Raw genomic sequence first — 16286 nt, forward strand, 5'->3', positions numbered from 1 at the left:
TTTTACAGAACCTTCACCTCCATGGACGAGGCTGTTGCTTTGGCAGAAGAGGCTCTGAAGCTACATCCGGATGAACGTTATCTGAAAAGATGTGCCGCACTCAGCTACAAATGGAAGATCTGGAAGAAGGACAGTCACCCAAGTCCGAGCCTGATAGAGAAAGGGATCCGTGCCCATGAGGAGTTGCTTTCTCTTTATCCTCATACTTCATTCATGAAGAGAATGGACCTTGCAGGTATTTGCGCAAAGTCAGAGAACACCAAGGCCAAATCTGAGAAGATCTTCAAGCAGCTGCTCGCAGAGGATCTGGAACCTGCTGAACAACAAGTCTTCTTCAACATCTATGCAAGCTATCTGTTCTTCACTCTACGGCAGCCTAAGATGTCAATCCAGTATCACATGAAGGCGGCGGAGATACCAATCAAGTCCTTCCATCAGGAGAGCAGCATCCAGACTCTGGAGAAGATGAGACACAGAAAGGTGAACCGAGAAGTAGACAAGTTTCTGTCCAGGCTGAAAGAGTCTCAGAAATAAATCCACCAAATATCATCCACACACAATCTGAATCTATTTGCATTCATCTAATTCAGGGGAAAGTAAATCCACGTAGATTTATAGATTCAGCTGTTGTGAACACTGATGATCACGTTTTAATTCAACTTGTATTTGTACGGAGCCAAATCACAACAGAGCGACTGACAGGGGAAAGTGGTCGAGTTCGTTTTTCAGTCTAACATTTAATATCTATATATATACGTATTAAAAAGTCTTCAATATAATTTCTCTATCTGTAGAATACCTCTTCAATTGTTTTCAGAGTGGTTGTAATATTGACGTTAATAGTAGTGATGCATTTAGATGTAACAGCAGGTTTCAGGTATGAAAGATTCATACATTATTATTAGAGGAAGACAACATTGAAACATATTCTTAAAAACCATATTAAGTGGAAACTGGCTGCAGTCATCATGTGTTGCTGATGTGGAGGAGATGTTTGCTTGCTCCTTTAAAAAACAGCTTGTTTGTAAAGTTTATTAAACAACAGAACAGACTCTGTATTCAATTTACTAATGTTTTGACTGATGAAAATTGAACTCTGTCAAGTGTTTTTGTTAAATTGAATGTTAATTTGTAGTATAACCTGAATATATGAACAGGTTTGCATGCACAGAGTATTTCAGCTGTACTAATGCTATTAAACACTTCTTCTTTAATTGTGTCTTGTGTTTCCCTGAAAGAAATCTATGATAAAACCACAACTTCTAAAAGCTGCTGCTGTCAATATTAAATATGAGAACTTCATGTGTCCAAAGATTAAATCCTAGGTTCTGATTTTAAAAAGTGCTGGTTTACACTTTATTCCACACATCCAGGATTTCAGAATCATTTGCTGTAAATCACTTCCTGCAAGTAGAAAAGGCAAAGCTGCTGAAGTCGAAGAAACTGAACCGGAGCTGAATCAGCAGGAAACCTGGATGTGTAATCTGTCAGTGAGTCAGTTTGTGAACGAACACAAACTCATCTGACTCTTTTTTGAACTCCTGTGACGAGAAACAGACAAAATCTTGTTTAGTGCAAATATTTAAAAGAGTGATTGACACTTTATTACCAATAATAAACCCCACTGGAGGAGATCCTGAGGACTTGAAACCTCTCACCTCTCTGGAGACTTTGAGTGGCTGCGATGTCGGTGGCTTCTGTGGTGACCTGGTTCACAACCAAGAAAACAACCATGATCACATATTATCATGTCGACTCAGCGTCTTTATTACACCATGGTTTCCTCTGTGTTAAAGTCAACGAACAAACAACATTGAATCCACATTACATCACAAATCAATGATATTTTACTACAGACAGACCGGCAGTGGGGCCGAGACGTGTTTTCTGACCTGGGGATTTGGAGCGGTGGCGCCGGTCCCGGGACCGGCTGCGGTGTCTGCGGGGGCTCTTGCTGCGATGGCGCTCTCTCCGGGGGGAGGGGCTGACAACACACAACAGAATCACTCAAAGAGCCTGAGGCACAAAATACTGTTTAAAATGTGACAACGAATTTCTTCCAAAAGCAAACATACCTCCGCCTCTTCGGAGATCGGCTCCTCCTGAAGAAGGAAAAAGAAAACCAAAGGATTGGATTCAGGACATTTTCTTTCCATCTTCTCTGCAGAAAGATGGAAGTGATTGAACCGTCAGTAAATTGACCAACAATCAAAAGACAAACCGTCTGGGGGAGCGGCTGCGTCTGTAGCGAGGTGATGGGGAGCGACGAGGCCTGTCGTTGTCACGGTAACTACGTCCAGTGGTGTATAAAGTATTTGAAAGACGTACTTGAGTAAAAGTACAGATATCTTCCCTGAAAGTGACTCCGGTAAAAGTTAAAGTCCCCCGTAAGAAAATTACTTGAGTAAAAGTCTCAAAGTAGCTCATATTAAATGTACTTAAGTATCAAAGGTATCTGGTGTTGAAATGTACTTAAGTATCAAAAGTAAAAGTACAAGTACCAAAATCAAGTGCTTTTTATAGTCGGCCTACACAGAAACAAAACAACCGGAAATTGTTCTCTTCAGGCTTTATTTCAAGTGACTGAATTAAATTATTATTTGTAAAATAATATAGAACTCATCCATGATGAACAAGTGACATTGGAAGTGATGCAACTAAGAATGTAGTAGTCAAAATTGTTGCTGGAAAATTATCAAATTGAAGCTGAATTACTCTTTTCTGATTAGATAACATTTTCTCACCCACCTGAAAATATTTTTTCTGTTTACTAAAGAGCTGGAGAGACGGGGAAACCCTGTTACTGAACAAACACTCTGTGGCAGTGGTCGCCAACCCGTCGGTCGCGATCGCCCGGTCGATCTGCCAGTCTTCACTGTCGATCCCCGAACTCTCTGGACTCCCTGTCTGTCGTCGCGCCGCAGATCAGCTGTGTGTCGGTTGTCTGTGTGTCGGTTGTCTGTTGTTCACACGCGCTGTGTGTCCGCTACTGACGGTGGAGCTGCTGGTTTATCTCCTGCATTTCCTTCAATACAAGTTGGTTTATGTACTAAACTAGATGTCAGGACTCTCCGGTCTGAAGACGAGCATCGTCCGGTCTGTGGATAACAATCAAAGCCCCGTTGGAACAAATGAGTGGATTCAGAAGGTGAAACGCTGGAGTGCTTTTACTTTGAAACGGGTTCGGGAAGTGATGTAAATACATTTGTGTCATAAACAGATAAACATTGTGGTTCACAGCAGAATAAACAGAGAAAATGATCTTTCAACTGAGTTTTAATGTTTATCTGATGAATTTATGTCACAAACAAATGGTTGCAACACTTTCTGTATGCCTTTTCAAAATAAAAGCACTCGAGCGTTTCTGTTGATGGAATCCATTCCCTTGTTTCAAAAGGGTTTTTTATTGTGAAATATTTGCTGGAGCGAAAGATGCTCAGCTTCATACTGTGTAGTACTGGTATTTATCTGAGTACAAGGGACTTCTTTCATACAAGGCAATAATCATATTTGTGGCCATATTCAAATCAAAGCCTAAATGTAAAACATTGTGCTGCTGTAGCAGCTCCTCTGCAGAACATGATGTGGAACTGAGAAGCTACATATTGTCCATTGTAAATATGAATTGTTATTAATTTGAATATTGTGCATTGAATAGAAAAAGTTGCACAACTGCCTCTCTTTGTGTATATTTATTTCTTGTACATTCAGCCTTTAACACAAATTGAAAAATATAATAAATATGACCCTAAGTGGGTTTTTTGGAAGATATCAGGGTTTTAGATCTCAGCTTACGTTTGGAATTAAAAAGTGATCTTGGGCTCCAAAAGGTTGGTGACCACTGCTCTATGGCAATGTTTACTGTCAAAATCTAGAGCTTTAACCTTTTAACAAAGTACGTTAACCACTTAAAAAACAGTGTTTTTTTTCTTTTCGTTTATATTTACAGTTATTGATAAAGTCTGATTTTGAGACCCGTTTCACCGTGCAACTACACAAGCCAAACCTATACCAAAGTTTACAATTTTCTTTTGAAATAAGCAGATCTAAAAACTCAATGCAGTGGTTAAGTGGTTAAACTTTGGTAGAGGTTTGGGTTGTGTAGTTGCATGGTGAAACGCCTATAATGACATGCCCAAAATTGGGACACCAGGTTTTAATTTGTCATAGTGCTTTAATAAAAGTCAACAAACTTGTGGTTCATCTTCAGCAGAAGTTGATTCTCAAAATTGCGCGAATCCAGTCGAGCTCTTCGAGGGCTGAAGACAAGTCCTGCAAAGCTAAACAGTCGTTCACAGGCTGCAGAGGCAGGCAGAGGTGTGTTCAGCTTAACACACAACTTGCAGACAGCAGGGAACGTCTTCAGTACATCCATCTGATCTGCTGTAAGGGCCAGGTATCCATCTAGTTGCTTGGAGCTGTCTTGAGTAACGTGAGAGCTCTTCAGGGAAGAGAAGAAGTCTCCCTCATCAGATGAGCTGGATCTGGTGGCTTCTCCTGACAAGGAAGGATCCGTCATCTGCTCCTTGATGTAGTCCATTCCTGAAATACAGGGAGGGTGAAAGTAGCATTAGTACAGCTGAAATACCATTAACCTAATTTCATGTACATTCACTACATTTCTATTATTTTCCTTTACAAGTGTCAACATTTATTATCTTCATTTGTCTTACCCATTCTGATTGTAGCATCATCTTTTGTCCATGCAGTTCTAAATTTAGGGAGGAGAATAGCAGCGGCAACCAATTCAGGGTCTGTTGACATGTGGCCAAAGCGGTTGTTTATTCCCACTTGTAAGGCTTCAACCAACGGCTTGCAGTACTTTAGATGGAACTTGGCTTTCTCCAGTTTTGAACTCAACAGGGTAATAGTCGGAAGCTGCCGTCCCATCTGGACATTTGTTTCGGCCTGAAGGATGTTGATGGCCTGGGCGACTGGGCTCATGGTGGTGACATACTCAGTTAGGAACGTGAGTTCAACTGGATTGAACCTGTTAGGAAAAAACAAAACATCACTGTGTTTTACCATTGTGCATAAATATTTTATCCAAATAATCAATAGCTTACTAATCTATAAGGTTTAAGGTTAAGGTTAAGGTTTTAAAGTAAATCATGTAGCCAATTCTGGGGTTGTCTACCGGTTCCTATTCTGGTTCAGTTTATTTTTACCACTACTAGAGTGCAGTAGTAGGTAGGTTGGTGAAAGCTGAACAGGATGTGTAATGATGGGTCAAAAGTGGATCAGTAATTTCCCCTTAGGGATCACTACATATGCCCGATTTTTCCTAAGGGTCAAGTAGTTATATATAAATGTATGTGTTACTGTAATAGGTAACAAATCAGGGACATTCACCGAAGCCATGACATAAGTATTACTATAAATTCAAATTCACACATAATTCCAACTTACATTGGAACCTTCAATTCTGTGCAGACATCTCTCAAAGCTGTCCCTCCCTTGTCTTTCAGAATCGTGAGCAGCCTTTCCACAGCCATAAACAGTGAGTTCCACCGGGTGGCATCTGGGCGTAGCAGCTGGATGGAGCAGAGGTCTTCCACTGCTTCAGCTGCTAGAGTGGATCGCCCACATTTATTCCACAGCCCATGACACTTGCTGAAAGCTGAGCGATGCAGTTTTTTGTATGCATCGTTGGCAGTTGCTTTTTCAGCATCGACTGTAGAGACCAAATTGAGCAAATGACAGGCACAGCGTCGATGCTTTGGGAGCTCAAATTCAAAGCCATCATTCTGATTAAGGATCTCTGACACTTCAGCAAACTCCACTTCTTCCTCACCCTCATTCTCTTCTTCCTCCCCTGGCTCTGCATCACCACGGACTTCATTGTTGTTTGTCACCTCCCTGAAAACTTAGAAAGCTTTTAGGAAGTTGGAACCGTTGTCGGTGGTTGTTCTCACAATTTTGTTCCTGATTCCATATTCTGAATGGATGTCATTGAGTGCGGCGGCCAAAACATCAAAGATATGGGAACCTCTCAAATGTCTCCAGGCCAGGGCTGCTGATTGCCGTTTTCTTTTCAGTGACGTCAGCTCCTCGTATTTGTTTTCATGATTTGCATGCTTTCTCTACATCAAAAAAAGAAGAGAAAAATATCAGTTTGATGCTCAAGACATCACACAGCAGTTATTACAATGACAGGCAGCCTACAGTTTGTTTTAACATGAATGTTATTGTTAATAAATTTGAATACCCCTTTTACTAGTAGGGTAGGGTAAACAGTTATTACCAATGATATCGGCCGATGAATATATTAAATTGCATATAAATAGAATTGCATCTTTCCTAAGTTACTGAGGTAGGATGTGTAACTATATGTTGCAGCCAGAGAATATAAATGGGAGAATAAATTAGCAACTGGACTCAGACAACGGACATACAGAATATACATACATTCAGCAGAAAGATTATACTCTACAAATAGTAGTAAATGTGGTGAACTATAACAATTATGAGCTACATGCAATCCAAAGAACATACAATTTGTGTATGCACGCCTACACTTGGACCATACCTGGACGCGCATGCACGTGTCTACTTTGTAATGGCCTATGTTAAGTAAAATGTTCAATTGTATCTGTTGGCAAACTATATTTTACTAGCTAGACCTTTGCAGGAGTGTTCACTTGGGGTTTTCGGGATTGCAGTGTGTTTTTGCGTGCTAGCATGTGAATAAAGTAGTCAACGTTCGCTAGAGTGACCTCTCTGTCGGCTTTCACCCTACACAGACTGTCGGCACAACAAAAAGTAGATATAACGTGTGTGTGTGTGTGTGTGTCCGCGCGCTTGTCCACGTAAACTGCTGGCCTCAACGTTGGCAAATTATGTTTTATCGACAATATTGCATCTTTACTTATTACTGGCACATGACATACCATGACTCTGGCTGCCATTACTTAATTCACTTACCTGAATGTGTTTTTTGAGGTTCGATGGAGAGTTTTGAAACACCATTATTTCCGTGTCCTTAGGCAGACACAAGAGGCACTTCATTCTGTAGGATGTATCTTTCATCCCTACGAAAGCAAACATTTTCACTAGATACGGCCACGGGTGTGGTTCATTTTGTTCTTCTGCCAAAGAAGATGCTTTGTCTTCTTCATCAGTGTTAGACGAGGTAGCCATGGTTGTGTAGTCGCGTTGATGGCTTAAGCTCCCGTCCCGCCCTCAGGTTATCCTCGCGACAGCAACGTCTGTTCTCGCGCAAACACGCACAGTCCAGATAATCCAATATCGTGATGAGAGACTGACAATTATATTCAGATTTTAATTTGTAACGAGTAACGAGGTGTCCAATGTCGATCTAACGGAGTAAAAGTATATATTTTTTCTTTTAAATGTAGTGGAGTAAAAGTAGAAGTCCTGATGAACATAAATACTCAAGGAAAGTATAGATCCTCAAAAAAACGACTTAAGTACTTTACTCCGTTACTTTACACCACTGACTACGTCTGTGTGGTTCAGGGGTCTGGAGTCTCTCCTGCTGCTGCTGGTGGAGAAACTGAGTTTTAAAATGTCGGCCACTATAACCAAACACACTGTCCTACTTTCTGAACATGTTAACCACTTCATCACTCGGAACCAGAGCCCAACAGAAGGAATCACTCCGTGAGGCTGCAGAGGGCGCTGTCGCTCAGTTAAAGAGACATTGTGTTGCTTTAATAAACTTTTATCACCTTGTCTTCTTCCTCATCTTCCTCGTCACTGGTCTCCACTTCATCCAGGTCTTCCTCCAGAGCGCTGATGCGCGGGTCCAACATCTCCGCCTCCTCGAGGACTTGTCTCCTCTGTTACACCCACACACACACACGCACACAGACACGCACACAGACACGCACGCACGCACGCACGCACGCACACACACACACACACACACGTTAGTGGTGTGGGCCGAGGAAACTGGCTGAGCGTATGAACGTGACGTAGACATACAGTTCGCGTCGCGTCGCCTCCTGAGCTCCATATAACGGCGCTCCGCAGGCAGATGTTCACACAGCTGCAGAGTCCGAGGAGACGAGATGAGGTGAGTTCATGTCTTCATGATTCTTCATGAACATTAATGATCCTTTAAGTCAGTGACAGTGTTTGTTTCATCACATCATCTTGTGTATTGACCTTATTAATAAGAATAATGTGAATTAAAGCAGCACTGACATTCACAGACATATCTGTGTCTGTGAATATGTTGATATGAAAACTTTTATTTCACATGATAAACGGTGCAGAAAAGATTTGAAAGTTCTACACATTCAGTTGCATTTGTGTTTTCCTTTTATTTATAATTCTTTATAATAAAGTTGATGGTTAAACTTTGTGAAAATGGTTTGATAACATCATCTTAAGAATCATTTTTAAATGTATACATCGGCTGTAATTGATAATTTGCTATTGGAAATGTATTACTCCCTAATACTGACATCAGCCCAGGGTCTGATATTTATCATTATTATTTATAGAGAACTTTTCAAAAGCCAGATTACTACGGAAGCGTATTGCATTCACTTGAAGAAAAAAAAAGTTGGAAAACCATAGCTTTTTTTACATGCTTTTATTTTGAAAGTGAAGTTCCTGTATAGACGCGGACTTCCTGTTATGAATCTGTAACTTCACAAAGGAAAGTTTGATGTTTCGCGACCCTCCGAAGAGCCACACGCTCTTTGTTGTTCAGGGAAGTTTCAAATAAACCTGGAAACATCAGCTGAAAGTCTCGAGCATCTTTCGGGGATATGCTGCAGATAGATAAAGGATAGTTTTCATTTTTGTCCATAATTCAAATATTTCGTTTGTTAGTGTAAGCTATTTTATTTAGTGGCTTTATTATGGAAGATTGATGTGTCGTTCCTGTTATAAGCAGGGTGTTGGTTGGGACTCTTGTTTTGAAAGGGGTTCTAACGGAGGAGGGTTGTGTCGATAGAGAAGTTCTGAAGTGTGAAGGAAAGTAACCGGGTGTGATTCCTGAGGCCTGTGACAGAATAACAGAACAACACGCTCGGCTGCATCAGGCTGTTGTGGTTCATGTTATTTCTACAGAAGGAGAGTCTGACGGGTTGAAGCGACGCTGTACGTCATGGCGCTGAGACGTCGTGCCGAACACTAGACTGTCTAAGAGCAGCAGCTACATGCAGCTGAACGAGGGCTCTGTGCGGAACGTGCGTGCAACATGTAGCTTCATCAAAACACTAGATTACAATATCTCAGAAAAACAGAGCCTTTTTTTTTTTTTCAAGTGAATGCAATACGCTTCTGTATAAAAGACAATTCGTTAAGATAATTATAATTAAAGTAAAATCAGGAACTTGAGTCATTGTTATTTTACTGTTGAATAAATCCTTTTGTCAGAACGTTTGATATCAACCCACTGATGATGTGTTTTAATGTTTATAATGAATCTCCATCAGTGCTGCTCAGAGTGACATGGCACTGGAGGACAGACTGGGGGCGCTGCAGTGCCACTTCACCTGGGATCTGAACCCCGGCAGGACCAAACTTTTGAGAATCAGGGACAAGCTGCAGGACATCGGCACAGAGGAAGGATGCAAGTGGTTGGGTCACATTTACAACCTGCAGGGGTACGTCCACTTCCAGCTGGGGTCCACTGAAGAAGCCAGGAGGTTCTTCAGCAGAGCCGCGGAGGCCTTCAGGCAGACGAGAGGAGCAGACGAGGGTCCCTGGCTGGTGGTGACCTACGGGAACCAGGCCTGGCTGCACCATCATCAGGGAGAACGAGCAGAGAGTCGGGCTTGTCTGTCAAAGATCGAAGGCCTGAGGACTGAGTATCCATCGCAGGACGGGCTGCACCCGGAGATCTGTGCTGAAAAAGCCTGGACTCTGATGAAGTTCAGCGGAGAACAGAAGCTTCTGGCAGATCATTACTTCCAGAGAGCCATCCGGCTGCAGCCGGGTGTGGTGGAGTGGCAGACCAGCCACGTGTTAGGGTTAGTTAACATGTCCAAACACAGCAAAACAGGGGTCGAGGAAGACATCATGAAGAAACTGAGAGAAGCCAAGGAACAGGATCCAGAGAACCTGTACCTCGCTGCCGTTTACCTCCTGCAACTCGCTAAGAAAGGACAACCAGACAAATGTGGAGCACGCGAGTTAGCCACAAAGGTTCTGAGGAACCCTGTCAGCAACTACAGTGGAATCAAACCTTTGCTGAGGTTTTACATAACCTTCACCTCCATGGACGAGGCTGTTGCTTTGGCAGAAGAGGCTCTGAAGCTACATCCGGATGAACGTTATCTGAAAAGATGTGCCGCACACAGCTACAAATGGAAGATCTGGGAGGAGGACAGTCACTCAAGTCCGAGCCTGATAGAGAAAGGGATCCGTGCCCATGAGGAGTTGCTTTCTCTTTATCCTCATTCCTCATTCATGAAGAACATTGACCTTGCAGGTATTTGCGCAAAGTCAGAGAACAACAAGGCCAAATCTGAGAAGATCTTCAAGCAGCTGCTCGCAGAGGATCTGGAACCTGCTGAACAACAAGTCTTCTTCACCATCTACGCAAAATATCTGTACTTCATTCAACAGCAGCCTGAGATGTCAATCCAGTATCACATGAAGGCGGTGAAGATACCAATCAAGTCCTTCCATCAGGAGAGCAGCATCCAGACTCTGGAGAAGATCAGAGACAGAGAGGGGAACCGAGAAGTATACAAGTTTCTGTCCAGGCTGAAAGAGTCTCAGGAATAAATCCACCAAATATCATCCACACACAATCTGAATCTATTTGCATTCATCTAATTCAGGGGAAAGTAAATCCACGTAGATTTATAGATTCAGCTGTTGTGAACACTGATGATCACGTTTTAATTCAACTTGTATTTGTACGGAGCCAAATCACAACAGAGCGACTGACAGGGGAAAGTGGTCGAGTTCGTTTTTCAGTCTAACATTTAATATCTATATATACGTATTAAAAAGTCTTCAATATAATTTCTCTATCTGTAGAATACCTCTTCAATTGTTTTCAGAGTGGTTGTAATATTGACGTTAATAGTAGTGATGCATTTAGATGTAACAGCAGGTTTCAGGTATGAAAGATTCATACATTATTATTAGAGGAAGACAACATTGAAACATATTCTTAAAAACCACATTAAGTGGAAACTGGCTGCAGTCATCATGTGTTGCTGATGTGGAGGAGATGTTTGCTCGCTCCTTTAAAAAACAGCTTGTTTGTAAAGTTTATTAAACAACAGAACAGACTCTGTATTCAATTTACTAATGTTTTGAGTGATGAAAATTGAACTCTGTCAAGTGTTTTTGTTAAATTGAATGTTAATTTGTAGTATAACCTGAATATATGAACAGGTTTGCATGCACAGAGTATTTCAGCTGTACTAATGCTATTAAACACTTCTTCTTTAATTGTGTCTTGTGTTTCCCTGAAAGAAATCTATGATAAAACCACAACTTCTAAAAGCTGCTGCTGTCAATATTAAATATGAGAACTTCATGTGTCCAAAGATTAAATCCTAGGTTCTGATTTTAAAAAGTGCTGGTTTACACTTTATTCCACACATCCAGGATTTCAGAATCATTTGCTGTAAATCACTTCCTGCAAGTAGAAAAGGCAAAGCTGCTGAAGTCGAAGAAACTGAACCGGAGCTGAATCAGCAGGAAACCTGGATGTGTAATCTGTCAGTGAGTCAGTTTGTGAACGAACACAAACTCATCTGCAGAATGAGACACAACTTCGTTAGTGTGAAGTGAAAGAGTGGAGAGCGACAAGAGAAGAAGAAACATTCCCCTAAAGCAGTGGTTCTCAAACTTTTCTGTCATGCCCCACTTTGGAGCTAGAATATTTTTCATGCCCCCCCCCCCCCCCCCCCGCTCCCCTGCCCCAACAAAATGATGACGAAATGGGCCAAGTTTAACATGTGTATTTACATAACATACTTATGAACATTAAATTCACATTACTTTCAGGAATTTCTGATGTCCAAATAAAATAACATTTTCAAACAACCTTTTGTGACATTTGTTGCTTTTTTCAAAAAATAGTGCAATAACTTTGCTTAAATTCAACTTCAGGGCTGAAGAGCCGCTGCAGAGGGGCTGAAGAGGGGATGAAGAGGGGCTGCAGAGGGGCTGAAGAGGGGCTGCAGAGGGGCTGAAGAGGGGCTGCAGAGGGGCTGAAGAGGGGATGTAGAGGGGCTGAAGAGGGGCTGAAGAGGGGCTGAAGAGGGGCTGAAGAGCCGCTGAAGAGGGGCTGAAGAGGGGCTGAAGAGCCGCTGAAGAGGGGCTGAAGAGGGGCTGAAGAGCCGCTGTAGAGGGGCTGAAGAGGGGATGAAGAGGGGCTGCAGAGGGGCTGAAGAGCCGCTGAAGAGCCGCTGAAGAGGGGCTGAAGAGGGGCTGTAGAGGGGCTGTAGAGGGGCTGCAGAGGGGCTGTAGAGGGGCTGAAGAGGGGCTGTAGAGGGGATGAAGAGGGGCTGAAGAGCCGCTGTAGAGGGGCTGAAGAGGGGCTGTAGAGGGGCTGTAGAGGGGCTGCAGAGGGGCTGAAGAGGGGCTGTAGAGGGGCTGAAGAGGGGATGAAGAGGGGCTGAAGAGGGGCTGCAGAGCCGCTGCAGAGGGGCTGCAGAGGGGCTGCAGAGGGGCTGAAGAGGGGCTGCAGAGGGGCTGAAGAGCCGCTGTAGAGGGGCTGAAGAGGGGATGTAGAGGGGCTGCAGAGGGGCTGAAGAGGGGCTGTAGAGGGGCTGCAGAGGGGCTGTAGAGGGGCTGCAGAGGGGCTGAAGAGGGGCTGCAGAGGGGCTGTAGAGGGGCTGCAGAGGGGCTGCAGAGGGGCTGTAGAGGGGCTGCAGAGGGGCTGCAGAGGGGCTGAAGAGGGGCTGCAGAGGGGCTGTAGAGGGGCTGCAGAGGGGCTGCAGAGGGGCTGCAGAGGGGCTGAAGAGGGGCTGAAGAGGGGCTGTAGAGGGGCTGAAGAGCCGCTGTAGAGGGGCTGAAGAGGGGCTGAAGAGGGGCTGAAGAGGGGCTGCAGAGGGGCTGCAGAGGGGCTGTAGAGGGGCTGCAGAGGGGCTGAAGAGGGGCTGAAGAGGGGCTGTAGAGGGGCTGAAGAGCCGCTGTAGAGGGGCTGAAGAGGGGCTGTAGAGGGGCTGCAGAGGGGCTGTAGAGGGGCTGAAGAGGGGCTGAAGAGGGGCTGAAGAGGGGCTGTAGAGGGGCTGAAGAGCCGCTGTAGAGGGGCTGAAGAGGGGCTGAAGAGGGGCTGCAGAGGGGCTGAAGAGGGGCTGAAGAGGGGCTGAAGAGGGGCTGCAGAGGGGCTGAAGAGGGGCTGTAGAGGGGCTGAAGAGGGGCTGATGAGGGTCTGAAGAGCCGCTGAAGAGGGGCTGCAGAGGGGCTGTAGAGGGTCTGAAGAGGGGCTGCAGAGGGGCTGAAGAGGGGCTGAAGAGGGGCTGAAGAGGGGCTGAAGAGCCGCTGAAGAGGGGCTGCAGAGGGGCTGTAGAGGGGCTGAAGAGGGGCTGCAGAGGGGCTGAAGAGGGGCTGTAGAGGGGCTGAAGAGGGGCTGAAGAGGGGCTGAAGAGGGGCTGAAGAGGGGCTGCAGAGGGGCTGAAGAGGGCCTGAAGAGGGGCTGAAGAGGGGCTGCAGAGGGGCTGAAGAGGGGCTGAAGAGGGGCTGTAGAGGGGCTGAAGAGCCGCTGTAGAGGGGCTGAAGAGGGGCTGTAGAGGGGCTGAAGAGCCGCTGAAGAGGGGCTGCAGAGGGGCTGTAGAGGGGCTGAAGAGGGGCTGAAGAGGGGCTGAAGAGGGGCTGTAGAGGGGCTGAAGAGCCGCTGTAGAGGGGCTGAAGAGCCGCTGTAGAGGGGCTGAAGAGGGGCTGCAGAGGGTCTGAAGAGGGGCTGAAGAGGGGCTGAAGAGGGTCTGAAGAGGGGCTGAAGAGGGGCTGCAGAGGGGCTGAAGAGGGGCTGCAGAGGGGCTGAAGAGGGGCTGAAGAGCCGCTGTAGAGGGGCTGAAGAGGGGCTGAAGAGGGGCTGAAGAGGGGCTGCAGAGGGGCTGAAGAGGGGCTGAAGAGGGGCTGCAGAGGGGCTGAAGAGGGGCTGCAGAGGGGCTGCAGAGGGGCTGTAGAGGGGCTGCAGAGGGGCTGAAGAGGGGCTGAAGAGGGTCTGAAGAGGGGCTGAAGAGGGTCTGAAGAGGGGCTGAAGAGGGGCTGCAGAGGGGCTGAAGAGGGTCTGAAGAGGGGCTGCAGAGGGGCTGTAGAGGGGCTGCAGAGGGGCTGAAGAGGGGCTGAAGAGGGTCTGAAGAGGGGCTGAAGAGGGTCTGAAGAGGGGCTGAAGAGGGGCTGCAGAGGGGCTGAAGAGGGTCTGAAGAGGGGCTGCAGAGGGGCTGAAGAGGGGCTGAAGAGGGGCTGCAGAGGGGCTGTAGAGGGGCTGCAGAGGGGCTGAAGAGGGGCTGCAGAGGGGCTGAAGAGGGGCTGAAGAGGGGCTGCAGAGGGGCTGTAGAGGGGCTGCAGAGGGGCTGCAGAGGGGCTGAAGAGGGGCTGCAGAGGGGCTGTAGAGGGGCTGCAGAGGGGCTGAAGAGGGGCTGAAGAGGGTCTGAAGAGGGGCTGAAGAGGGTCTGAAGAGGGGCTGAAGAGGGGCTGCAGAGGGGCTGAAGAGGGTCTGAAGAGGGGCTGCAGAGGGGCTGAAGAGGGGCTGAAGAGGGGCTGCAGAGGGGCTGTAGAGGGGCTGCAGAGGGGCTGAAGAGGGGCTGAAGAGGGGCTGAAGAGGGGCTGCAGAGGGGCTGAAGAGGGGCTGTAGAGGGGCTGCAGAGGGGCTGAAGAGGGGCTGAAGAGGGGCTGCAGAGGGGCTGTAGAGGGGCTGCAGAGGGGCTGAAGAGGGGCTGAAGAGGGTCTGAAGAGGGGCTGAAGAGGGTCTGAAGAGGGGCTGAAGAGGGGCTGCAGAGGGGCTGAAGAGGGTCTGAAGAGGGGCTGCAGAGGGGCTGAAGAGGGGCTGAAGAGGGGCTGCAGGCTGAAGAGCCGCTGTAGAGGGGCTGAAGAGGGGCTGTAGAGGGGCTGCAGAGGGGCTGAAGAGGGGCTGCAGAGGGGCTGTAGAGGGGCTGAAGAGGGGCTGAAGAGGGGCTGCAGAGCCGCTGCAGAGGGGCTGAAGAGGGGCTGAAGAGGGGCTCAACCACACACACAATCAGCACAACCACACACACAATCAGCACAACCACACACACAATCAGCACAACCACACACCCCATGAGCCAATTGGTTCAACACAGCCATCAGGTGCACAAACACATGGCTGCTTAATTGTAGATGAACTGTAACAGATTATAATTCAAATATATAATTGAATGTGTTCTTTCTTTTATCTTTATTAAACTGTGAAATCCCACCTGGACTCTGTCCATATGTCCTGTTTTATTTTGAAATCCCTCACCTTAAGTGTCCTCAGTTTGACTTCCTGTGTGGGAGTTTTCTTTCGGTCCCACCAGTGTCTCATCAGCCAGTTCCTCATGTCTGCAGTTGTCAGCTGGTCTTTGCACAGTGAAGCTCTGCAGCTGCTGGATTTTTCCTCCACATGACGTCTCTGTTCTGACCGATGACTCCGGCTTTCAAGTGAAGACAAGAAGGTTTGTGTTTTATTGTGGCAGGAAACTCTTCTGTTGTACATTTAAACCTTTGTCTCAGTGGGAACACTTTTCTCCCACCTGCAAGTGAACATCATCAGCCACATGGTGGCGCTGCAGCTTTTGATTTCATCTATGAATTATCTTTTGCAATAATCTCATCAAACCCTGATGAAAAAGAAATGTAATTGGGGCGTTTAACCAGAAACTATATCATAAACAGCTATAAATGAAAATAAAACACAAATGCAGCTAAATATATAGAACATGAATGAATATGTTCTGCTTCTTTAAAATAAAAGTTTTTCTTCTGTGTGGATCAGCAAATAAACTCTGATGCAACACGTCACTGAACAGCTGATATCTGCCAATTCTTATCAACCAATAAATCAGTCGAGTTCTTATTGTCTGCTGCAAATTAGCTTTTACCGACATGAGGACATTGTTTTGCTGCTGCTGTTATTATGTTGGTGGGTTTTAAAAACCAGTCTAACCAGTGGAAAAGGGGCTTGAGACCAGGGAGATTTGTTTCTCATCTGTTGTTAAAGCAACATTATGCAATTTTCTTTACCTGAAAGCAGCAGCTTGATGAAAGTGAGTCTGATGTTTGAGTGTGAACATGTCAAAAAGAGTTAATCCTCACATGTGGCTGCAGGGGGCGCTGTTCTTCAGTAACAGTTACATAGTGTTGCTTTAGAGAGATCTTTACTGAACTGTGTAGAC

The 16286-nt window shown here is 45.8% G+C and overlaps 3 protein-coding genes across 3 annotated transcripts in view; 2 read left to right on the forward strand and 1 right to left on the reverse strand.

The window, feature by feature from the left end:
* Nucleotides 1–669, forward strand: part of LOC117760474 (interferon-induced protein with tetratricopeptide repeats 1-like) — a 2107-nt gene extending 1438 nt beyond the window's left edge. The window contains exon 2 of the mRNA XM_034583529.1: nt 1–669. This exon is cut by the window's left edge and continues 763 nt beyond it. Within this exon, the coding sequence (XP_034439420.1) occupies nt 1–534 (534 nt within the window). The 3' untranslated portion in view covers nt 535–669.
* Nucleotides 670–1495: 826 nt separating this feature from the next.
* Nucleotides 1496–7823, reverse strand: LOC117760598 (pre-mRNA-splicing factor 38A-like). Its single transcript, XM_034583722.1, has 8 exons — nt 7692–7823; nt 7465–7507; nt 5856–5859; nt 2222–2290; nt 2076–2102; nt 1893–1984; nt 1659–1707; nt 1496–1541 (listed from the first exon to the last, which is right to left on the reverse strand). The coding sequence occupies exons 1-8, from the start codon at nt 7773–7775 to the stop codon at nt 1496–1498; spliced, it is 414 nt and encodes a 137-aa protein (XP_034439613.1). The 5' UTR covers nt 7776–7823.
* A 125-nt stretch (nt 7824–7948) lies between these two features.
* LOC117760473 (interferon-induced protein with tetratricopeptide repeats 1-like) lies at nt 7949–10828 on the forward strand. Its single transcript, XM_034583528.1, has 2 exons — nt 7949–8038; nt 9414–10828. Exons 1-2 carry the CDS (start codon nt 8034–8036, stop codon nt 10708–10710), a joined length of 1302 nt encoding a protein of 433 aa, XP_034439419.1. The 5' UTR covers nt 7949–8033; the 3' UTR covers nt 10711–10828.
* Nucleotides 10829–16286: the final 5458 nt, after the last annotated feature.

The sequence above is a fragment of the Hippoglossus hippoglossus genome, chromosome 4 (assembly GCF_009819705.1).
Source record: "Hippoglossus hippoglossus isolate fHipHip1 chromosome 4, fHipHip1.pri, whole genome shotgun sequence".
NCBI classification, from domain to species: Eukaryota; Metazoa; Chordata; class Actinopteri; order Pleuronectiformes; family Pleuronectidae; genus Hippoglossus; species Hippoglossus hippoglossus.

What these genes read in the sequence shown, in the direction of transcription:
- LOC117760598 (XM_034583722.1), bottom strand. Translation starts at nt 7,775, where the DNA reads ATGTTGGACCCGCGCATCAGCGCTCTGGAGGAAGACCTGGATGAAGTG. An exon ending in CGCAGCCGCTCCCCCAGACG is followed by an intron (nt 2,103 to 2,221) that starts GTTTGTCTTTTG and finishes TTCCTTCTTCAG; the next exon opens with GAGGAGCCGATCTCCGAAGA. An exon ending in CCACCGCTCCAAATCCCCAG is followed by an intron (nt 1,708 to 1,892) that starts GTCAGAAAACAC and finishes GTTGTGAACCAG; the next exon opens with GTCACCACAGAAGCCACCGA.